Below are 25,505 nucleotides of genomic sequence, written 5' to 3' on the forward strand. Positions count from 1 at the left end.
CATTATTATGCCCCACTACAGCCCAGACAGCGAATGAGACTACTCCCAGGAAACGCCGCCTTGTCAAACCCACCGAGAACTTTTCAGAGAATGTGAAGACTCCCCAACACTGCAGCCTTCTGCATTACCAAGATTGTCAGAAGGGCTGTATTCCTGGTAGCAAACCCGGGTACTCTCCGAATGTCAGTCAACAGATTGGGAGATACCAAACCTAAGTCACCGAGAACAATGGGGAGTCGGACAACTTGGTACTTGGGATGCAAGCGTGACATTTCGAAAGTGAGGTTTGTATATTTGCCATGTTTTCCCTGAATCTTGTCAATCACTTTAGCGTGACAAGGGACAGAAAATTCAATACTATGAATTATTTTATTGGATTTACAAAAAACGACCAGATCTGGTTTGTTGGCCTGAATTGTTCTGAGGTTGTATACGGGCCTGTTACAAAGAATTTATCACTTTCAATGGAGTGGTACCACGGATGCACCTCTGTGTCAAAGCCACAAGCATGGCGAAGACGGTAATAAAATGACCGAGCCACTCCGTCATGTCGTTTAAGATACTGTGTTTGAGTCGAAGATGGGCACCCACTTACAATGTGGTGGACAGTCTCATTGAATTTATTGCATATTCGACATTTCGTATTTATATTTTAATGCAAAGTCACACATAGACCTTTTCGAGTGGGAAGTGACTGGTCTTAAGCAGCAAACAAAAAGCCTTCTGGTTCAATTTTGAGGCCAGCCGACTTCGTCCAAGCGAAAAACTATACAGGGTTGTACACACGGTACACGACCGCGATAATATGGTCGTTCAGATAGCCTTCTGCTGAATAACTGAGTCTGGGCCGACTTGATATGCCACTTCGCTTGGTTGACACTCATTTCTGAACCGTCCAGCAGTACAGAACCATCAACAAAATCAACATTAACATTGCGATTATGTCCCACATACTTGGCTCGTTTAAGAAAACTGTCGAATGCCATGTTTTCATCATGAGTCTTGACATGTTTCACCAGAGGATCATCAGACAACTAAATGTGTCTATCATGAAGAGCCTCCATGTTAATCAAACCACACCATCCCATTATAATTGGCAAATATAAGCGATTTAGGGAAGAGCGAGGGTGGTGGGATCTATTGTCCGACATGATTCTTCGTCTTAAGCGTGTCAATACCCTGAATTTCTTGTTTCGTCTAATCAACAACACCAAAAGAATACGAAAGGACGAGTACAGCTTAAGTAGTTGTGGCTTTGATTTTATTGTGAGCGTTCAGCTCTGAACTCCATATTTTTTAAGTCTACAATTGTACTCCGCCCGAAGTTCTTCCTTGATATGGGCATTCTGGAGTTTGTCCCTAACCTGCATCCCTAAGTACGTATAGGCCTCACGAGATGGTCAGTAACTCCTTCCCCAAGTAAATTGACTGATCCTCCATCTTCAACCTTGCCACGTTTCAGATGAAGAAGGTTGCATTTGTCGAGTCCAAAGACATGTCGATTAGAAAATGACTTGACAATGAGAATCTGTTTCTCAGTGTTGATCCTCCATTGGTCATCCATGTAAAGGAGGTCAGTCCGGAGTGTTGGGGATGTGTGCTGAGGGGGTCCAGGATGATAACCTTCCTCTTTGCTAAGCAAAAAGCTTAAAGGATTCAGTGACACACAGAAAAGCAAAGGTGAGTGAGTGAGTGAGGTGTACATCAGTTCATTCACATAAATACAAATAATAAGAAGAACATAATAAGATTCAGGACGAGGCCTATGTTTCATTTCCATACCGTGACCTGATGTAATGATAGAGGCATTCTACAGCCAGGATTGCAAGTGCCAGTCCCATACCTGCTGCCACTGCTGCTACGCCTCCGCCGATTTCGTCAAGTGTCACTGGCGTTACAAGCTTCTCAGAGATACATCGACGTTTGTCAGGCGAAAGGCCAATGTCACGCATATATTTTTCTATCCACCCAGTATCCACCATCATGTGCATCCTGGTGAAAAAAACAACTTGCAATGCAATTAACCAATTATCACAAGGCTCAAGCGTTGAAGGAGTGAATATCGTTTTACACCAAGTCAGCGACATCCCAGCATGAACACGAGATTTCCTTAACAACTTTATCACTCGTTGGCTACTTCTTTTATATTCAATCTGAACTTATTGTTCCATGTATTTTTAAACAAAGGCTATTATGTATAGGCATGTCACCACCAAACAGTCCAAAATTTATTAATGCTAGGAAATAAACGTGTGATCCGAGGTCCACATGCAACACTATAAACATAATGTGGCAGCCGAATTTCCACATTGTGACGCGGGTTTTAAAGGAAAGAACGTTTAAGTCACTGTGAACACATATTACATGGTATGTATGTACGGTCGTCGTTTTCATGTATCTTCTGTAGTGTGCAATAAACATAAATATTGTATATATCACACGAATGCCAACACCCTTGAAATCACATACTTTTTTTCACAATGCGATCTCATACGGCTTGTTTTCATACATTATTTCTTGTCTTGCAAGAACAGGAGAGAGTTAGATTACAAGGCTTAATGAAATCTGTCTGCAAGTGCTAGTTTGCTGACTGGCCTAATGACTGCATTCTTCCAATGAACTAGATTAGAAAGTCACCAGCTGTGATAAGCGCAGCATGTGCTCGGTCAAGGAAATGCATTCTCTCTCCAATATATTTGTTTACTGAATGCATACTTTGATCAATGTTCTGTGATAAAGCTAATCACGATGTTAAAGCTAATATTTCCGACCATGCCTTGGAGCCAAATGTCTGGGCTGCTCTCCATTGTTTGTGCTTATATGCTGCCTCTTCTTGGTGCATGGTGTATAAGCTCAGTGGCACAAGATATATAACATGACTCCTTGAACACATGTGTCAGGACTTGATCGAGAATTTGATCAATCTGCTTCAAACATGCAGAAAGGATAGAAAGAAACCTTGATCATAATATGTTTCTTCTTTATGTGTATCCATGTGTAACGCACTGAGAACATGTACACCTAATAACAGCCAACCTTCCTTTCTAGAAATATTAAATGTGTTTGTTTGCCGTTTAGCGCTGTGATGAGTAATATTCCCGCTATATGACGGCGGCCTGTAAATAATCGAGTCTGGATCACACAATAAAGTGATTCGTATTGTGAGCACCGACCCACACATGGGTTGCTAGGAATTTATTCTAACCCGGATTCCCCGGGAGAGAAATATTAAAGGATGATGAGATAGATACTCTATATTTCTAGGGGACACAGTGTGAGGTTGATTTCCTCAAGTCTACTGAAACCTACTTCGTGTTCTCTAATGGTGGGTTTCACCTGGTAAGAGTTTTTTATGATAGTGTTCTCATCAATTTGTTTTAAATTTCGTTAATACGAATATCAATGTGGCTAAGACGTTGACGTTTTGAAATAGCATATCGCAGAAATATATATTTTTGAAGGCACCTCTTTGTGCGTGTCACATTCACTCTGTAGGGTTGGGTCTCAGGCGTACCAGAATCCTAAAAGCAATGCTTAAAACCCGCCATGGTCTTGTTTTGTCAGCAACCAAATTTAAAACCCATAACGCCTAAACATTACTTGTTTCCATTCTGTACATAATCATACATATTTAGCGTGGGTGAGGTGAATAAACGATAATAATAGTGATATAAATCGATTCATTTGGAACCTTGTAGTTTAGGTAGTGCCTCAAAAGAAGTGATTTTCACGGTTCCTTATACAGCACGTTGCCTTTTAGCTAACCCTTTATTTCAAACATGAAACAAAATTTCTGGATGATTAAAAAGACTGACATAGTTCATGGGTGATAAAACAAACTTCCCCTTTTAATTATTAGCCTTTCAGTAAATATGCTGCAGTTAAGGAATAATACGGACACATTTACTTGAAGTTTTAGCGATAGCACCCTCCACCCCACCCCTATTAATGTAACTGATCTTAAGGGTGACCCTCTCTTTATGACATCTTGAGTTGATAGCGGAGTTGAATATGAATTTTGAAAATTGAATTTTCAAGAAATGACAACTTCTGGCATGCAATATACTACATAACGCATGTCTGTCATAAAAAGAGCCCACAACGATATTGATATAAGTTGTGTCCTGGATTCAGTGCATGAAATATTATTATTAATATAAATATGTCTCATCATAAAATAACCACTTTACCTTCTTTTCAATAATCAGAATATTAATAAGCAAGTATGACCTGGTAGGTGTCAAATTATTAAATAGGGCTATCTTGGATATCCAAACTTTGTACACATACAACAAAAAGCTCAGTTAATTACACACAGTGTCATGGCAAAACCGTACCACCCAGAGCACAAATGGATATTCCAGTTTGAATTTCTCGGAACATAGATTGAACACTTTTCTTAAAGCCAACTAACAGCACCATCAAGTGAACAGCTTGTACAGTTCGTGCAACAGTTGGTGAAGTAGATGTAAGTCCCATTCAAACTTGCATGAGGAAGATGATTCAATGGGCATTATGTCTATCTCTACAATAGAACCAAGTGAAAGCTTTTTTAAGACAATGGAGAAGTCTTTGCTGAAGACATGCATGAACTGGGAAAAATCAACTTATACCACCACAAGATAGAAACGGGTATTGCTCGACCAATACGACTCCCGTATTATAGATAGAATCCAGAAAGTCACAAAGAATTTCCAGACAGATACAGGACTTGACGCAGGTACCATTGAATCAAGTCGCTCAGATTGGAGAAGCCATGTCGTCATGGTCAAAATGAAATCGGGTGAGTATCACTGTTCATTGAACAGCAGTACTCAAATGGAATTTTTCCCTCTGCCTCATTTTGATCATGTGGTAGACACTCAAGTGCAAATATTATCAGTTTTGGACTGTGCCAGTAGATTTGAACAATGGACCCAGACACAAAACACAAGTCAGCCTCTATTACCAGTGGAACCGGATGTCTTTAGGGTCGACCAATGCAGTCATCTTCTTCCAGATGTTGATGAAAGATGTCTTCCGTGAGATGAATTAGAAGTATGTGCTGGTAAATGTTGTTGACATACCTATTCCAGGAACTTTGAGGAACATCTAAAGCACCCCAAACAGGTTTTCCAGAGGCTCTGACAGGCAGATCTCACATTAAAACCATGTAAATGCTAGTTTGCTGAAACGAAGGTCACTTAACTGGGTCATATCTTCATTAAGGATGGCATTGAGGTAGACAAAACCAAAATTGAGGCAGTAAGAAGCATGTCAGCTCCTAGAAATCAACAAAATGTACGACAGTTCATTGGACTAGGCAACTATTATAGGAGAGTTGTTCAAGGGTTCTCAAAATGTTGCACTTCTTAATGAGTTTCTAAGGAAAGAAGCTAAGTTCAAATTGAATGAAAAATGTCATCATGCAGATGTAACAAAAGCCTTCACGTTAACCACAGATGCAAGCTGCACCAGTGTAGGCTCTATCTTAGTACAGCTTAATGAAAGAGGAACTAGACATGTGATTTCCTATGGGTGAGTGAGTGAGTATGGTTTTACGCCGCTTTTAGCAATATTCCAGCAATATCACGGCGGGGGACACCAGAAATGGGCTTCACACGTTGTACCAATGTCGGGAATCGAACCAGGGTCTTCGGCATGACGAGCGAACGCTTTAACAACTAGGCTACCCGACATCCCCTGATTTTCTATGGCAGTAGATCTTTCAATGAAATTGAAAAGAAATGGACAGTGACAGGACTTGAATTACAGAAGGAATAAAGCATTCCGAGTTTAGCAAGCATCTTAGGGATTTACATTGGTAAAATAAACAACATATCTCTCACATGAATATCAAAATACTGACTAGCTTTCAAAACTGAGCACGGGGATACATCAGTTGTATGTCCTCAAGAATACATACCAATACTCATGATTAACAAGCAGACCAGACTGATCTCTCTTCCCATACAATTCAAAATGCCATGTTTTATAATGAAGACAAGCCAGAGATGGTAGCATCTGCTTCTTAAATTGATACATCAGCGCCGGACCTTCATGACAACGCACAAAGAGAATGTCTAGAATGCAGATGAGAAGTCCATCTTGAACATGTGAAGTCGGTACATAAAATTGCATCTGAAAACACCAGAAACAGCTAGGAGAGAAAAAGCATTCCTATGAGACAGGCCAAAGAACCCAGAATGAAAGTTCAAGATCAATTTTGGCTGAAGATTAAAAAGAAGCAACCTCGCTCATTTCAAATACTACAGCCCAAGTACATGGTATCTTGCTATATATAGTTGGATTTGGAGTTGTACATAGACACTACGGTGCTGTCAAACAAACAAACCAACCAATAAGAAGCATGGTAAAAGGTTGATCCTGTATAATGATTTAAGAGACAGATCAACACACCTAGAACATCCCTACCAAGACCACGCACAAAACGAACTACACAGATCCCAACCACAAAAAGACACACAAAACAACAATCTGAAAAATCAAGAAACTAGCCAACGACCCAAACAAATAAAGGACACTAAGGGTCAGGTGAAAACAATCAATTTCAATCATATGACTATTTTGAAGTTTGTTAGCTTGCTTCTTTGTTTTTGTTTTTAACGCCGTGGCATGACTAGAAACGAACATCGCAACTGGGATACGATGACATGCATCAACCAAGTCTGACCACCCGATCCCGTGAGCCGCCTCTTACAACACACATAGTCGCCTCTTACGGCAAGCATGGGTTGCCGAAGACCTTTTCTCTTCATTAAATGGGTAAATGGTACAAGAATGTACCATGCGCTGAGGAAAGAGCATGGTACAGTTTCATGGGAACCAGATTCGCATGTCGGCGAGTTTGCCAAACAACCATTTCATAGTTCAAAGATCATGTCAGGCAGAGGGAGAAAACGACCACAGAGAACATACTTTACATACGACCACAGAGACCACTATCAATATCCCAATATACATAGTTTTAGAATATACTATATATCAAAACAAATATATTGAAAGTATACAGGCGGTATAGTGAACGATAACGACACAGATAGTTAATCTGTATATCTAATGTTCGACCATATTGAAATTGTTACTCGGATACTTAAAGTTAGAAATCAAATCTAACATCCTGACAAATGTCATACAACTGATAATCAGAAGAATATCAATATCGTTATTAGCCCACAGCTACTATTATTATGCACCAAATACAATTATGTCATGTTTTATTATAGTTGGTTTGGGGTAATTTTTATTATCCTTTATCTTGTGTGTGTCTATCTACATTTAGTGAAGAGCGCGTCTTACTTCAGACATAACAACCCACGCACAGTTATATTGGTTTAACTTCAGCCATAGGTCATAATGTACGTGTCGAGATGTAATGCCCTCTCCAGACCAGAAAATGTGCTTAGCTCTACCTGTAGCTACAACTACCTTTCCTTCTTACAATGCTTATAGTATTATTACAATGGAAATGGAATCCTAATTCCACATGTTCTTGTACATTATATATATTGTAATCTTTATTGTAAACACAGCACCAAATTATTTTTATCGTTTCTGTACTTCTTGTTAAGGTATAATCAGGTTCCCAAACACGGGTCAGAACCTTAATAATTGAATACTTCAATGACTGATTTGTTTACGGATGCCTAAGATCTCTGCATGTAAGAAAATACGAATTTGCCATAGTTCAGTGATAAGAGAGTATATCAAATCACATACACACGTTCCAACTCCGACTTCAAGGGCGAGGATTTAGGGACGCCAAAAGCCATCTGTTCGAACAGAATCCAGTCCCTGAGGTAAGTGAGTTTGCAATTCTCAGCCATGTAGGCATCCACGATGAACGTGGATGCAAAGGCGGCATACTTTTCTTTCTTCACTTTATTGACATGGTAGTTATAGTCAGTCGAGAAAACTCGAGGATCTGTCACATTTTGTTGTTTGACTCTTTTCCATATCTTTTTTATGTCATCCCTCTTGGAATTCTGAACAAAAACATTCAATATTTATAACACTTTTAGAACGAAAAGGAAATTTATATGAAAATAAAGGACAGACCTAAATCTGTATGTGCGTGTCACGGACATAGTTTCTGTATATAGTTTCTGCACTTGCCTCATCCGATTTCTTCAGTCGATTATTGTTTATTATCATTTGTCTCTACTGAAAATAATTATTTTCGACTTATCTGAGATATTGAAGTGAGCTGCAGGACTTTTTATGTTATCGACCAATTTTTGTCAAGGTCATACGATTACTGACAGGCTCCTATGATATTGCCACTAACATACTGAACTGCTTCAGAGAGGCAACAATAAATAAAAACCTGACGTGTGTACCTGTAAATATGTTCGAATGAAACCCTCGATCGGTAAACCTATAGAATAATCAAGTCTTTCAGAGAGTTCCTGAAGATTGGTAAATGGTGGAGGTTCGGACTTCTTCACAGACAGGAAGGCGACAAGTTTTGCAGTGTAGACAGACGTTATGACAATGAGAAAGATCCACCAGAAAAATGTTAGAACCCGACCAGATACACCGGTGAATGTGTGGGCACCACCTGTAATCAATCAGCAAAGTATTAATCTAGGTATACAGATCCGGAACAAAGGGTATTTCATTTACTTCACGGCATGCCAGCTTAATTTGGAGGAAATCCATGCCATATACGTCTGCGTCTGTGACAGGCAGACTGTGGTGGTGTCAAACCAAAGATCATCTTTGGGGCCTGGGTTTCTGACATGCCTAATGGATGAAACAAAGTTGTGTCATTGTAAAAACATATTCTTTCACTGAATAGACGACATCCTTGTTCCGTTCACATGCCTCAGAAAAATCCGGTGAAATGGTTAAAACAATTAATACAGTCACAATCAAATACTACCCATAAATGCTTAAAGGTACATGGTTTCAATGATTATATAATGAAACCGTTTCATATTTTATTTCAAAAGGAGAAAACAGAAACAAATGAGATACGTGGGTTTGTTTTCTCACAGTAAACATCTTCATCCGCCAGCTATTGAGGAATACATCACGTTGGTAACATTTCATCATGCTAATGTTCACCGATACTGGCTAGTGTAACATTAAGTACTGTATTTATATATTCAAGTTCACACTCATGCTATTTTAGAAAATAAATAATTAGAACTTGTACTGAATAAAATGAATAAGTTGAAAGGTGAACTAGCTTCCACATGCTTGGCTTGTAAATAAAAATGTACACAGATCTCGTTTGCAAAACAATCTGCCACTGATTTCCTTAAGGAACTACCATTTGATTTTCGAGGTCGAAGAGGGGGTGGGGTCTGAAAAGGGTAATCAATCCCTTGTTCAACTTGAAAAAATATATATGCCTCGCCTTGTACGAAACATTTAATGTGCCCTTTACTTGCCGACAGTGGTTACTTAAATATTGAGAAGTGAAATTTTAATTAAAAACTTCCCACCTCAAAGCTTGGGTGGCTGTTGGGACAAGCAGCAATCTGGCACCTCAAAACCAGATGCTTCGGACGCAGTAAGCTGTTGACTTCAAAACCCTTCAAGCAGCTTTGACGCCTTTGATACGAAACCTGAAGACATGCCCATTCCTCTTTTCTACTGGATTTGAAATATCCATAAAAAATCCGTTCAAAGAAAGCGAGAGACATTGCTCGGTCCAGCAAATGTACCACCAAATCCATGTCTCAAAGACTAACCAAAATCCTTAATACAATCAAGTCAAGGAGGGTTTTTTTATATTCACAGTATATGAGACAAGTTGAATTAATACCATGGGGATTTTCAAAACCTCAAAGGATTTGCTTGACGTGTTCAGGTCTGTCTAAACATTTGATTACACATAACAAACATACACACTTCATACCTTGATCCATGGGTTTTTGGTTACAACACGTTGTGACTACAGATGCAGTTACATATCTATCTTCAGAGGTTCAGTGCAATGTGTCTAAAGTTAAGACAAATACCATCTGTAGTTTACTGAGAAAACTGTATGTGAAATGCTAGACTTCCACATTGATATTTATGTAATTTTTTGGGAAGGACATTTAGGCAAGAAGTAGGCATGCCAATGGGCTCCAATTGTGCTCCCCTATTTGCTGATCTGTTCCTTTATGAATATAAATCGGAATTTTTGCTTAGATTAGCAAAGTCCAAAAAGGCTAATATGGCAAAGAAGTGTAACTTTAGCTTCAAGTATATCGATGTCCTGATATCGTTAAATCACCATCAATTATACATTTCCCTTCTACTGATTTACCCACCTGAACTAGAAATATAGGATACCAATGAGACCACTTCCTTTGTTTCATATTTTGATCTATGCATAAGGATTCAAAGTGACAAAACGCTCTCCTAAGACTGTATGCCAAGAGTAGTGACTTCAACTTTCCAATAGTCAGCTTTCTCTTTACAGTGCAGCTCTAGTCTTTGATGTCATTTCACAACTTTTGAGGTACAGTGGAGCATGTTGTTTCTTCGATGATTTCAAAGAGCACCATACGACCTTTACTCAGAAGTTGTTTGATCAAGGTTACATTCAAGATCCCACTAGAAATTAACGAACGCCTCCTCTGTTTCATATTTAGATCTATGTATAAACATTCAGAGTGATAACATGCTCTCCACAAGACTGTATGACAAGAACAGGGATAGCTTCAACATTCCAAAGGTCAGCTTTCCCTTTTCGCCAAGTAATATTAATGTAGCTCAAGTCTTTGGTGTCTACATTTCACATCTTTTGAGGTACAATCGAGCATGTTATGTCTACGAAGATTTCAAAGAGCGTCATGTGACTCTTGCTCAGAAGTTGTTTGATAAAGGTTATAACATTCAAGGCCTCGATAAAGCCTCAAGAAGGTTTATGGTAGAGGACGTTGGTTGGTTGGTTTGTTGTTTAACGCCGCACTCAGCAATATTCAAGCTATATGAAGGCGGTCTGTTAATAATCAAGTCTACACCAGACAATCCAGTGATTAATATCATGAGCATCGATCCACGCAATTGGGATCGATGACATACATCAACCAAGTCAGCGAGCCTGACCACCCGATCCCGTAAGTCGCCTTTTACGACAAGCATAGTCACCTCTTACGGCAAGCATGGGTTGCTGAAGACCTATTCTACTCCGGAATTCCCCGGGGGTTTTCACATTTGACGCATCAGTGACAAAAGTGATGGCCAATGCAATTCGCTATCGACTTGTATCATGTGTTGTTGTTTATTCAGGAGAACAATTATTTGTGACGGAAGCCACCCGTGGGGCAGGATACGTTCACCTTTTCGGAAACACCTGGTATCATCACTACTTGATAATGATTCATGAACGCAAGCTCATGATATAGGCTGAATCGTACAATCAACTCTGTTTTTGGCAGGGATTCCTTATGAATATGAAAATGTTTTTGTAGCTTTTATGTTCAACATGCTCTGTGTAAATTTTAGTCCATATTTTCAGTGAAATATTCCCTACTAACTTTCAGCACACGGGAGGTTATGCGAGATAATCGGCCTCCCTTTCACAATTTTCACGTGACAAGAGGACAACATAATAGGTGACACAGCAACTTCAGTTTACCACCGATGTCAGATGTACGGGATGTTTTGCATCAGGTTGATAACAATGCTGCACTAAATACTTGAGGTTGTAAATATAAAGTCTCAAAACGAGAATCGTACAGTGAAAGATTTTAACTGGAGATCTTGGGGTCATTGAAAAGCAGAAAGCTATCTGTAGTTTGAGACGAGCAAGGTGCCATGACCACAGAGCAAAATATGATTCTGCCAACGTTGTATGTAACGAAATATAGAGCTACATGATATCAAGTTAATGAGGATTCACTGTATGTGCAACGCTTACGAAAGTTACACTTCCATTAAATCCCAAACAATAACAATAATATACAAATAATAATATACAGTATGAGGACAATACCTTGTTTAAGCATTGATCCAAGAATAAACCATGCCATGTTCGACAGGACTTCTGTTTTCCTGTGTTCAATATCTCCAGGCGTTCCATGTCTCGGATGTGATTCTGTAATTCCATAAATTAGGAGAATACATGCCACGCATACCCCGAACACCAGGAAGACCATTTGTTTGAAAGGTTTTAACAGCAACAGCCATCTGTACTGGTCGACGTCCGGTTCTCGGTACATGACATAAATGTAGTTGCTGCGAAATGGGGGAAGCAGGTAATCCATCACAGCTGCTCTGTCTTCGGAAATCGTCAAAGTAGCTGCAACCATATCCACCTCCTAAAAAAGACTTCCGGGTTTCACCATAAGCTCAGTAGCATTTATTAGTTATGCTAAGTCAGCTACAAAAGAAATATTTGACCAGAGACATTAAAACTGTCCCCATTGTGTTGGAAAACGAAATATTTCTCAAACGTTTCCTTTACTTTATAAGCAGCAGAATATCTCACAAGACCTAATTAAAGATTAAGATATCGTTACTAGTTCCAATAAAATCAGTAAATGCGCTATCGTGTCATCGTGTTTGATTTTCTGGTCCATCACTTGATTCTTTCTTGTTTGTTACCAGGCTGCAGTCGCATGGTAGGAGATTTCCTGTGGGGCAACAAACCAACACATTTTTTACGCAAATTGTTGGAGTGTCTGGTTCTATCGTAGGGCAGGGCGTGCTTACCATTTTCGCGAACACTTGGTGTCATCACTGATCAGTGTTCCATTCATATAATTTCCGCCGCTATTTTTACCTTTACACCCTGTGGAATCTGTGTCAATGGATAATCGAGGCTGGTTATTATCTGGCGTTGACGTTTTGTATTTCCAATTCAGCGGGGAAATATGTATATCTCGAAACCGTCAATCTGTGATTTTGCATCAGATGAAATGTAGATGATGCAATGAATGTAATATGACTGCCCAACACATTGTAAGTCGATGCTCCAGTTTTGGAACAAACACAGTATCTTAAGCGACATGATGGCGTGGCTAGATCCTTTTAATACCGTCTTCGACATGTTTGTGGGTTTTTTTCCAGAATATGTAGAGGGCCGTCATTGAAAATTATAAGATTCTTTGGAATAGGCCCGTGTACAGCCGCAGACGTATCAAGGCCAACAAACCTGACTTTGATAAATCCAATATAATCATTCATATTATTGATTTCTCAGTCCCTTTTGACACCAGTGTTGACGACCGCCTCCGTAGTCTTGTGGATAGAGCGTCTACCCATAGAGCGGAAGGTCCGGGGTTCGATCCTCGGGTGCGTCATACCAAATGAAGTTAAAAGATGGTACTTGTTACCCTGCCTGGCGCTTAGCATTACGGTGCTAAAACAAGGACTGACTGTCTCGGGAGTACGTAAACTGTGTCTGAGTGGGCTATTAATGAATAGGGTATATCAGTGGGCTAGCCACTAGTCCGGACAAGTACGTCGATACATGAGTGCAATAATCTTGAACGCGATGTAAAACCCCATTTCACCTTACCTAATGTGATTGTTTGTTTGTTTGTTTGTTTGTCGTTTAACGCCGCACTCAGCATTATGCCAGCTACATGACGGTGGTGTGTAAAATTATCGAGTCTTGATCGGTCCAGACAATCCAGTGATTGACATCATGAGCATCCATCCACGCCATTGGGATACGATGGCATGCATCAACCAAGTCAGCGAGCCTGACCACCCGATCCCTTTAGTTGCTGAAGACCTATACTACCCCGGATCTTCACGGGTCTGACAAAATTAAGGAAAACATGGCAAATATGCAGATCTCACTAACGAAATGTCACGTTTACATCACAAGTAGGAAGTTGTTAGCCCCATTGTTCTCGGTGCCTTAGGTTTGGTACCTCCCAATCTGATGACTGACATTGGGAGAGTACCAGGGCTTGCTGCCAGGAACACAGAGGCAGAAGGCTGCAGTGTTGGGGAATCGTCACATTCTCCGGAAAATTCTTGGAGTGTTATAATGAAAGAAGACAAGTTGAATATTTTCATTACAATATCATAAATGTGTGAGTATATACAAGTACTTGGTGTCAGCCACAAGAGCTGTATTCATTGGTATGATTCACATGATTTGCAAAATTGACTTAAGCTGTACACTTTTACATGAATCTTAAATGCTCACAAATATATTCTGATCGGTTTTGTCTGAGGAAATCAATAATTAAAATTAAAATCAGTACCCTTTTTTGTAATTGTCCTATCAGGCCAGTCCAAGTACCATTGTCTTCATTACCCCATGCGTGATCAGGCGGTTCTATGACCTGAATGCTGAAAGAGATGATGGAACGTACAATGCGATTAAGTTTGCACACTCACATCTGATTACACATCGTCAAAGCAACCATTAATTAATTATTTACGTCTTACAGTATCGAAGTACAGTAAACTACGGACATAACGAACTCAAAGGGACCACTAATTTTAATTCGTTTTAACCGTAGTTCGTTATAAGCATATATATACAGCATATATGCAGCAAATGGGTATAAGGGTATTCATTATAAACGTAATTTACTGTAATGCACTAACGTGATTATATTACTGAAATAGTCCTAAAACACTTATGGAAATCACTTCAGGGCCTTCTCCCTTATAAGCTCCCACACCGTGATAAAATATACAAATATACTGTCAAATATACGGTATACCAAAGTCACGCAATTTTCAAACTTACCTGAAGTTCAACTTTTGAGCCATTGCTTTGAGAATAACCATCATTACCCCATACACGGTCGACTTGATTGTGATTTTGATGGGATTGCAAAAACATAATAACAAACGATGAATCATAGCCGATACATATAATTAAACTACCATCTGAAAAAGTGCACGAAACAATCCTTACAATTGTTTGTTTGTTTGTTGTTTAACGCCGCACTCAGCAATATTGCAGCTATATGACGTTGGCGTGTAAATAATCGAGTCTGGACCAGACAACCCAGAGATTGACATCATGAGCATCGATCCACGCACTTGGGATACGATGACATGCTTCAACCAAGTCAGCGAGCCTGACCACCCGATCCTGTTAGTCGCCTCTTACGACAAGCATAGTCGCCTTTTACGGCAAGCATGTGTTGCTGAAGACCTATTCTTCCCCGGTCCTTCGGAGTGCCTTACAATTGACTCAGGCATGACTTTAGAATATAAACTAGTGTCCAAAAGAAACGATACCAACTTATTTTCAAAATTTATTTTTACTAAGTGAATTGTCAAGTATGAAAACATGCCAATTCGTATTGCACATCCCAAACACAGCATAGTCGATAACAAATACCGGGAACATGTGATCACTTCCGAGAAAAAACGTAAATTTCGTGAAAGTGACATTTCCCTCTCTAGCATGTTCTGCACGTGCAGAAAAACTGTATAAAACGGCTGATCAGACACGTTGATATCACAGCAACAAAAAGAACACACGATATGCCACGTTTGACAGCAATCGAGAGAGAGAGAGCCGTTGGAATGGTCCAACAAGGAGCGTCACACGTCGACGTCGCCAGAAGGTTGGGCTGCGCACGCATCACTATCACCAGGTTGATGCAGCGGTTACGTCAGACAGGTCAGACGTCAGACAGGCCCAGGAGTGGAAGACCACGAGTAACCACGCCCCGTGAAGATCGTTACATCCGGGTTTTACACCTGAGGAACCGCACCGTAACAGCGACGTCCACGGCGGCTACAGCACTGGGACACAGGATCAGTCGACAGACCGTCTAAGGGAGACTACGGCAGTATGGTATCCGGCCACGTTATCCCTACCTCGGACCGCTCCTGACGCCTCGACACCGGAACAACAGACTGATCTGGGCCAGGCGAGTTCGACGTTGGCAACGGCGGGACTGGGCACGTGTTATGTTCTCTGATGAGAGCAGATTCCTCATCTTCAGAAACGATGGACGGCAGCTTGTATACCGACGATTTGGTGAACGTTTGGCGCCTAACTGTATCCAACAGGTCCGGCCGTTTGGAGGTGGAGGGTTAATGGTTTGGGGTGGCATATGTGGTGACGTCAAACGATGCTTGTCGTAATTCGTGGAAACCTGAATGCACAGCGTTATCTTGATGACATCCTACGGCCTGTTGTGGTGCCCTTTATTCAGCAACAGCCTCGTGGACTCCTTTTCCAACATGACAATGCAAGGCCACACACAGCAAGATTGACACAGAACTTCCTTGCCAACGCCAACGTACAGGTTTTGCCATGACCCGCATGTTCACTGGACATGAATCCCATCGAGCACTTATGGGACCACCTCGATCGGCCAATCCGACGTCGCCGTGTGCCTCCAGTCAACGTCCAGGACTTGGAACGATGTCTCCTCGAGGAATGGCAACGCATCACTCCCAACGTCATCAGACGTTTGACGTCATCAGTCCGTAGGCGTGTTCTGGCATGTATTGATGCTCACGGTGGACATACCCGCTACTGACTTGACTTTGAGACGTGTGGTGTGACATTTCCCGTTGTTTCTGTGATCAGTGCTCTAACGAATGTTCATTTTTCGACCCCACCCATCTTTAAAGGCTTGTCATATTGGTTGTACAGATTTTATTGAAATGAAATTTTTGTACAGATGTTGTGAAAGGATTTCTCAAAAGCATAACACCAATCCTAAACTTCTGCATTGTTTAGTTTTTCTTTTATGTCGTTGCAAACAGGTGGTATCGTTTCTTTTGGACACTAGTTTATTTAATCGTTGATTTGTTAAAACATTAAAACAGGCAACACATAACCACTTACTTTTAATGTAAATTATGTGAATAAGGCAGGACTTGTTCACCCTATTCGCGAACACGTTGTGTCATCACGATTTTTAGATATCCATTCACATAATCTTTGCCCACTATTTTGCCTTTTACGCCCAATAAAATCTGTTTCGGCAGACAGTCAAGACATGTTGTTTTATACTTAAGAAGAGATATCAAACCTACATAAATATATCACAAACTGTTTTTGCTCAAACTTCCCATAATCGATAACAAACGCTCGACCCTGTTTAAGAAGGAAAACATGTTTTGACATATTTCAATGACCTCGAGACAGTGATGTATGGCGCATCAAGACATCACGGGTATTTTATTTGGGGCGGTCGGGTAGCCTAATGGTTAAAGCGTTCGCTCGTCACGCCGAAGACCCGAGTTTGATTCCCGACATGATTCCATACAATGTGAGAAGCCAATTTCTGTTGTCCCCCGCAGTGATATTGCTACAAGATTGCTAAAAGCGGCATAAAACCATACTCACTCACTTATCTGTTATTTCGCCAAAATGACAAATTACTATTTACTTTCGTTATCACCACAGTGCTTCCTTAGAATGGACATAAACCTATAATGTTTAAAAGACAATGCTGCAAATATTGCAAATGGAATTAAGTATGACATTTATTACCAATGTTTCGTGTTTCTGGTTACACTACCTGTTATGTAGCAAATGCCGTACTTGCCGCGAAGGTTTTTCCCGGTAATGTTCCTGTTACACAAGCCAGTTTAACCTGATATTGTCCATTTATTACCTAATGTTGCTTCAAACCCGCTCTACCAAGATTCTAAGGGTTATAACAACTCACCCTCTTTATCGTCGATACTAAAAGTGTTCTGTTGTTCAAGCCGTACTTTATATTTGGGAAGGCTTCCGTCGTCCGAAATGACGTGACAGGAACAAGTCTTCCTGCAGTCCCAGTACCTTGCAATGTGGACACAACGGCGCCTTCTCCTTCCTATTGCAAAATATTATATGGTTTAATATATTTTTCTGAAACAAAGTATGTTAATAACATCGCAAGTAGGTAAATCAAATGACAAAAACACTAAATGGTATGTTTTAGAATGACATTCTATGTTTTTGAATGACTGGTACAATCGATTATTTTAGATTTCTTATGAATATGGAAAGAGTTTTGTCGGTTTTATTATACAATGTATCAACGATTTTACTAGTAAGACCTACTTTTAACAATGAAGGGCGCGACCTGTAGGGCATTTCCTTCACACAAAAATATCCGGTAAGTTTGGAAATGTTTGTAGTGCGATGTTCACACAATCAGGCTCATGATTGGTTGTGCCTCATGATTGTGGGGATTACGAAGTTACCTTACGTCGGAATGTGCCGTCACTACACACCAAATACAACACTAGTGTTACAGCTAAAGTCTAAATTCGGTCAATTTGTAGTTATGACTGTACATTTCTCTCAGTCACAGTACATAAATCTAGTTTATTTATTTGACATTTTGACTTGATTAGGTAGGAAACTGCAAACCCTTTCCATATCCATGAGACATCTCTGACAAAAGAAGAGTGGATTGCTTGATTCCGACTACATACTGAGCATGTGTTTATGTATCAGTATCAAATAGTGATAATACAAGGTGTTCGCGGAAGGTAGAGTGTATACCTGCACCACAGTTGGCACTTGTCACAAACACATGCATAGGCAAGTTAACTGATCACCTGAAACATGGGATCATATGGTACAAGTGGAATTTCGAAAATGTCATCCACATGTGTACCATTAAACTGTTTGAAAGCTTGAGTGGGATCTTGAATGTTGTTACCTTGATCAAACAACTTCTGAGCAAACATCGTATGGCGCTCTTTGAAATCACGAAATAACATGCTGGCCCGGACCTCTAAAGTTGTGAAATGACACCAAAGACTGGAGCTTCAGGAATATTACATAAAGGGAACACTGACTATTGGAAAGTTGAAGTCATCACTCTTGTCATACAGTCTTATGGGGAGCGTTTTGTCACTCTGAATCTTTATGCATAGATCAAAATATGAAACAGAGGAAGCGGTATCCTACATTTCTAGTTAAGGTGGGTAAATCAGTGGAAGGGAAATGGCTATTTGATGGTCATTTAACGATATTAGGATATCGATATGCCTGAAGCTTAGGTTAAACTTCTTGGGCAAATTAGCTTTTTTTACTTTGCCAATCCGAGTAGAAATTCCAAGGGGGTGAAAGTTATGTGTTGGAGGTCCTGCGTTGGCCTTTTTGTATAATTATCCGCCAAAAATATTTTAAAGTGTACAACCTTGAAATTTTGTTACCAGACAGTTTCATACTATATTGTTGGTAGATTTATTGTGTACCTTTCGCTCCATGTGCTTTCTGAAGGTCCCGTCAACAGCGGTCAGCGAGCTTTCACTAATACCAGTAGCGGGGACGTGGGTATTCAGTCTCGCACTGACATATGATGCGGGGCGGTCGGGTAGCCTATTGGTTAAAGCGTTCGCTCGTCACGCCGAACACCCTGGTTCGATTCCCGACATGGGTACAATGTGTGAAGCCCATTTCTGTTGTCCCCCGCCATGATATTGCTGGAATATTGCTAAAAGCGGCGTAAAACCATACTCACTCACTAACTCACATATGATGCGTATCCAAACATATCACAGTCGTAACCCTTTCATTCCCACATTAATTGAACTTTGTGCCGATACTGAATCAAACCCAGGCCTGAGGGTGTAAATTAACTTTTCAGCGTAATGTTGATAGTGATTCCGACGATACAGATGTTGACATCCCCAGTATGTTGAATTTGTAGACGGTTTTGATAAGTTTATTTTATCAAGAGATGTTAAGAGAGAACAGAATTTTTTTAGAGAGGAACATAAAGAACTGAAAGAAGGTTTACAGCATTTGGAGCCAGTGGAAAAGTGTTTGAGGCTGCAATAACACATCTCAAACAGGATAAAGTTTTCGGAGTGACATCGACAATACAGATCGTGTTAGAAATATCCTTAAATCTCTTATCCCTTTCATGAAACACAAAAAAAATCATTTTATCATAAGACAGCTAGTAATTGGTGATGTGTTACAGATAAAGATGACCACAGTTAAGAGCAAGTGGGAACAAGACGAAGTCGAGCAGGAACGCCTAGGGACCCATTGGTTGAACAAGAGTGCCCAACAACGCGATACTACAGAAGATGAACAGGGTGATATTCGGGAACTCGGCAGTGTCAAGAAGCATGTACATAAAGGGAAGTTATATTTGATCGAGGAAGTATGTCTAAATAAGAATAGGTTTTAGACTTTCTGTCTTGTTGAAACTATGCAAAATGATAGATAGGTATTCTTTATTTCCTCAATAATATGAAGATTACAGCGTATATAATATGTATAGTTATTATACTATTGGAAGTGGAAATCACCGGAAGCATTAAATATATCCATTGTAATAACAGCCACGCCCACTTTCGCGTGAAAAATATGGTAAGATTTTCAGGTGGGGTTGCATTGTGCATACGGAAGTACTATAAGCAGTACATCACCAGAATATACAGTGATTGGAACAACTGTGTGTTTTTGTCAAGCTCGAGTTCGAGTTCTCGCCTCTCAAACTGAGTGGACTCCCGGAGAGGTCCCCCTTATTGTGAGGATGAAGAGACAGGATTGATCAGCTATCAAAAAAATATCTTGTATTAAAGCGGAGTATGATTCTGACATTGATATGACAATATTTGGTGTCATGAACGTCCGCCCTGCTTCACAGAAGGGCTTGTATTGGAAAATGAAAAAGATAAGAATTATTTTGACATTGAAGATTTGCATTTGATAGATGATTTTTGTGAGAGTAGAAATTCACGGGATGAACAAACAAATTAATTTGGGTTTTCCTTGTTAGAACTCTTTGTAAACAGTGGTCAATCCATATTGTAAATAGTAGGAAACCGAGTGATCCAAGTGGTGGGTTCACATATGTTGGTCATAATGGTACCAGTTTAATTGGTTATTTTGTTGCTTCCTCATATGTTTGCCCAAGATCTTACCGATATGACTGTACACAGTAGAACGGAATCTGATCATTTACCAATTCCATGCAAAGTTCTTCATGCTTTTACATTCGGTGAAAATAAGACAGAACATTTTTGTGATAACGGGAAAACAGTATATATCCCAAGATTTATTTGAGCAAGTACTAAATCCCACACTTTTATTGATAACTTTTCTACACCCTAAGCAACAGAGATTATCGACAGTTTTTTAAGTTGTGTTGATAAGAATGTTAATTCCGCAGCAGTAAAGTTGTGCGGGTGCACATCTTCGAAAAGCACCTAGATTAGTATGTCCAAAATCTAAATCGCAACCCGAATTTGTTGATCATGAATGCCAGGTAAAAGAAAAGATTAAGTACAGTCTTTTAAACAAGCTGCATGCTCACAAAATATTTAATATATTAGAAAGTGGAAAGATAAACTGTGTTGTAAGGAAAAAACATAGGACATTATTTTGGCGACATATCATTACTCAGTAAAAACCAAAGTGACACCACCTCCCCTAAAAGCCGGTATTCATATTTTGAGAAGTAATTATACCCTCAGTTTGTAGAGTGCAGTGAATCAATTTGCATTAATTATTGCCAGGGGGGATTACGGAAGAAGAAATTAAAGTAGCCGTAATATTTTGTTATATAGTTTGGAAAATCTCCTGGTGTGGATGGTTTACCACCTGAATTCTTTTCAAAGTTTTTATGAAATACACCCTTACATGAGAATATTATTTAATTTTATCTAGGATGAGGGTGTATTTGAAGGAAAGATAAAGATATCTTTATCATGTGGTCCGTCTGTCCGTCACTGTTTCGTTTCCGGACCATAATTTGAAAACCGTGAAAAAGATTTCATCTAAACTTGGTACATGTATTCACCAGGGTCTGAAGTTGTGCCTTTTGCTGATAAGGGATTTCTAGAAAATATATTTCTTCCGTTTCCACGGCAAGACGTTTGACTTGTTCATAGCGCTAGCTGTGTGTTTGTCCAGACCGTATCTTTAAAACTAAAAGGTATTCTTTGCACACACAAGGACCAGGTTGTCAACTGGTGCCTTTTGCTATTGAGGGATTTTTAGAGTAAATATTATTTTACATTTCCTAGGCAATACGTTTGACTTTGACTCTGTTCATAGTGTTGTGTTTGTCCGGGCCATATCTCTAAAAATAATGAATAATCTTTCATAAAACTTTGCACCAAAACGACCAGGTTGTCAAATGGTGCCCTTTGCCATTTAGGGATTTTTAGAGTTGTTTTTTTTCCATTTTCATGGCAACAAGTTTGACTTTGAATCAATTCATATCGATGTTATCTTATTAGTTTTAGAGAAACGGTCAGGACAAACACAACACTATGAACAGAGTAAGGTATTGTGTGTTACTAGAGACACAGTTACACTTGATATTTGTCATAAAATCTTTACCAAAATGCCCCTGGCCATAAATGATGGAGGAAATCCAGAACAAAATGAAAATGCATAAATACATTCTTATCTATTGTTATGTACTTGCCCTTCTCACCTGTTGAAGTGGTGATACAAAAAGGACATTTTCCAAACCCAGAGCCAATTGACGGATATCATGCAATGTACGTCTATCGGCAAGGACTACCCACTTGGAGAGGTGTCTGTAGTCACTTGTTCTGTTGGATGTGCAGTCATAACTATTGGCCTGACGAGAAGAATTTTATATTTTGTTAGTAACAGACAAATGTAGAGTGTTGGAACAGATTGTAATTTTACTTTGGCCTTTATGTTTTCTCAAATACCATCTACAGAGAAAAACGTCAGTGGGTAAGTTGTATTTGACCGTATTGTGTTATATCACAGCATACTAGGTAAACGTGGGCGGGAAGCCCAAAATAACGTCTACCCATTTGGGGAAGCCCACGTGCATGGGATGGTGCTCTCAAAAAAGCAATCGTAAGGTTGACCGTCTGATTCGAAGCACCAGATAATGTCGTGCTTTTTACGTACCGTTTTGAGAGTATGTATAGCACCAATGGTATTGCAGAGCAGTACTATGTTGATGTTTGGAGACATGATGAAGTTCACAGTCTTCAGGACGTCATTCACATCTGTTTTGTCAATGTTGAAGTCCATGATTGTACAGGAAGGTGTCTTTGACGCCATTACAGAGTGCAGCGATGAAGCTGTATATCCTACAAGTAGATTGGGCTTATATGTTCCATAATCTTCACTTACATATCTGTATATTACAAACTGTTGATTTTAAGTTAGATAAATATGAAATATAAATAAATCATACGTCAGTATCTAGAACACGTACTAGTAAAACAGATCCTGACCAACAACCTCTGCAGAACCTTTAAGGAACAACGGGACATTCCGGGTGATACATGAGCATCCACAGAACATCGTGGAAGCCCCATTACACATGATCTTCAGAATATTGAGACACCCGAAAAACATATAATAAACATTATCACAGTACCCGTGAAGATTCCGGGGTAGAATAGGTCTTCAGCAACCCATGCATGCCGTAAAAGGCGACCATGCTTGTCGTAAAAGGCGACTAACGGGATCAGGTGGTCAGGCTCGCTGACTTGGTTGACGCATTTCATCGTTCCCAATTGCGTGGATCGATGCTCATGATGTCAATCACTGGATTGTCTGGTCCAGACTCGATTATTTACAGACCGCCGTCATATAGCTGGAATATTGCTGAGTGTGGCGTTAAACAACAAACAAAGCTTATCGCCAGGGGATGAATCAAAAACAATGTTACCTGACGAAGAGTCATACAGGATGCAGAGTGATGTCCAGTTGAAGGATCTAATGACATCGGCGATGAACGTGGAAGGTTCTGATTGTGCCGGTGAAAGTTCTTTGGCTATTGCATTCGCATTAAGGAGTCGTCCTTCTAAGTAAACAAAAAGCATATCATCAGAAGTTCTCTAAGCTAATATTTATCGTGAGCGGACTAAGTGACTAATTATATTTTAACTACACATTGATTTCAATATAACCACTGTTGTTCCAACAAGTTGATTTATGCATACATGATACCGACTTACCTGCAGAAATTAATATGCTTAAGAATGCGCCCCCACAACACATACCTCACCCCACCCCTTTCCCGAATGAGTAATACAATTGTCATACAGTCTGTAACACTAAACGTAAGAAAAATATAATACTTGACGTCTTCACTTTCGCTTATCAAAAGACCCGTGAAGATTCCAGGTTACAATAGGTCTTCAGCAACCCATGCTTGCCGTAAAAGGCGACTATGCTTGTCGTAAAAGGCGACTAACGGGATCGGGTGGTCAGGCTCGCTGACTTGGTTGATACATGTCATCGATCCCAATTGCGTGGATCGATGCTCATGGTGTCAATGACTGGATTGTCTGGTCCAGACTCGATTATTTACAGACCGCCGTCATGTAGCTGGAATATTGCTGAGTGCGGCGTTAAACAAACAAACAAACAAAACAAAGCTCACCATAAAGTGTGTAAAATTAAGAGATTTAAACATTCGTATGTTATCATCCCCTATTTCCGTATTTCTCTTGATAAGGCTCAAGAAACATAAAAAATACTCTCGCCAGAAGGAAACCGATACTCATTTTCCAAAATGTATAAATAGTTTAATTCGTATCAAAGATTTACATTGTGTTTTCAAAGATGTAAATGATAATTGTTAATTATCGAAAAACTGAAATAAAAAGACAAAACCCTTTCCATAATAATAGATCTATATAAAACGTCAGCCCCAGAGAATATCCAGTCTGGATTGTCCGCCGAAATAGACTCCATTAGTGCAAAGTAGCGGGGAAAATTATATTAATGGATCACAGAAAAAAAAGTGATTACACCAAGGGTTCGCGAAAAGAGTAAGCATGTACTGTCCTAGCGGTAGTACCCGTACGGAAGCGTAGTAGGGCCACGGGGAAATCTTATTTTGTCTAAGTATCTCCTACTATGTCCTACGTACTGTACGCGAGAAGGATCAGACATATGATGTTAATTCCACCTGTCTCAAATACCATAATTTTCAATAAAGATAATGTCATTCCTTGATTCTATTAAGGATTATGGTTTATCTTTGAGACAGGGATTAAGTGGTACATTTGCTTGGCCCAGCAATAGATCTCTCTCTGTATGGAGCTTTGGAATCCAGTACAAAATAGGAATGGACATGGCTTCAGGTTAACCCAAAAGTTGATAGTACTGATGCATGGTTTTGGCAGATTTCATCCTCGGTTAACATTTATACCAAGTTATTAGATCCAAAAAATTAATGTAGTGATGCTTGCATATGATGGTTATGTTATTTGAGGCCTTGTCAGTTGAAACAACTACAAACCTTTCACGTAGGGCAGACATTGGATGACAGTTGTCTGGGACAATTCTGTTACCTCCTGTTTTACCTTAACTCCATTTTGAAACACGACAATTTCAAAATATATCAAAGATATTATGACTTTTACTAGCTATATGTTCTTTATAAATATCAGCATTTCGGTTCAAATCAAAAGACTTATTTTAAGCACCCAGTATTGCCAACAACTAGAACTGAGAGGCATAAGAATGTATTCCAAGTTTTTTGGTAATTGAAGATTTAAAGAACTGTTGTTAAATGTGATTATGTCTATTTGACCATCACTCATTCCTGTAACAGTTTGTAAAAAGTAATCTGAAGCTGGGTAATTTTGTGTAATAATAAATTGGTTCAATAAAGACTTGGGTAAGCAATGAATTTAAAACCTCATGA

General features: G+C 39.6%; 1 protein-coding gene and 1 long non-coding RNA gene across 2 annotated transcripts; both read right to left on the reverse strand.

The window, feature by feature from the left end:
• Positions 1–1,351: 1,351 nt before the first annotated feature.
• LOC124146345 (glutamate receptor ionotropic, kainate 5-like) lies at positions 1,352–14,737 on the reverse strand. Its single transcript, XM_048403393.1, has 6 exons — positions 14,660–14,737; positions 14,166–14,253; positions 11,939–12,263; positions 8,340–8,560; positions 7,720–7,985; positions 1,352–1,992 (listed from the first exon to the last, which is right to left on the reverse strand). The coding sequence occupies exons 1-6, from the start codon at positions 14,701–14,703 to the stop codon at positions 1,764–1,766; spliced, it is 1,173 nt and encodes a 390-aa protein (XP_048259350.1). The 5' UTR covers positions 14,704–14,737; the 3' UTR covers positions 1,352–1,763.
• Positions 14,738–22,304: 7,567 nt separating this feature from the next.
• On the reverse strand, positions 22,305–23,637 carry LOC125384349. Its single transcript, XR_007223237.1, has 3 exons — positions 23,517–23,637; positions 22,745–22,929; positions 22,305–22,439 (listed from the first exon to the last, which is right to left on the reverse strand). It is a non-coding gene; the product is annotated as an uncharacterized LOC125384349 (long non-coding RNA).
• Positions 23,638–25,505: the final 1,868 nt, after the last annotated feature.

The sequence above is a fragment of the Haliotis rufescens genome, unplaced genomic scaffold (assembly GCF_023055435.1).
Source record: "Haliotis rufescens isolate VD_foot unplaced genomic scaffold, xgHalRufe1.0.p SCAF_3, whole genome shotgun sequence".
NCBI lineage: Eukaryota > Metazoa > Mollusca > Gastropoda > Lepetellida > Haliotidae > Haliotis > Haliotis rufescens.

What these genes read in the sequence shown, in the direction of transcription:
- LOC124146345 (XM_048403393.1), bottom strand. Translation starts at nt 14,703, where the DNA reads ATGATGGTTATTCTCAAAGCAATGGCTCAAAAGTTGAACTTCAG. An exon ending in TGGATCAATGCTTAAACAAG is followed by an intron (nt 8,561 to 11,938) that starts GTATTGTCCTCA and finishes GATTGATTACAG; the next exon opens with GTGGTGCCCACACATTCACC. An exon ending in AAGTCGGAGTTGGAACGTGT is followed by an intron (nt 1,993 to 7,719) that starts GTATGTGATTTG and finishes TTTTTTCACCAG; the next exon opens with GATGCACATGATGGTGGATA.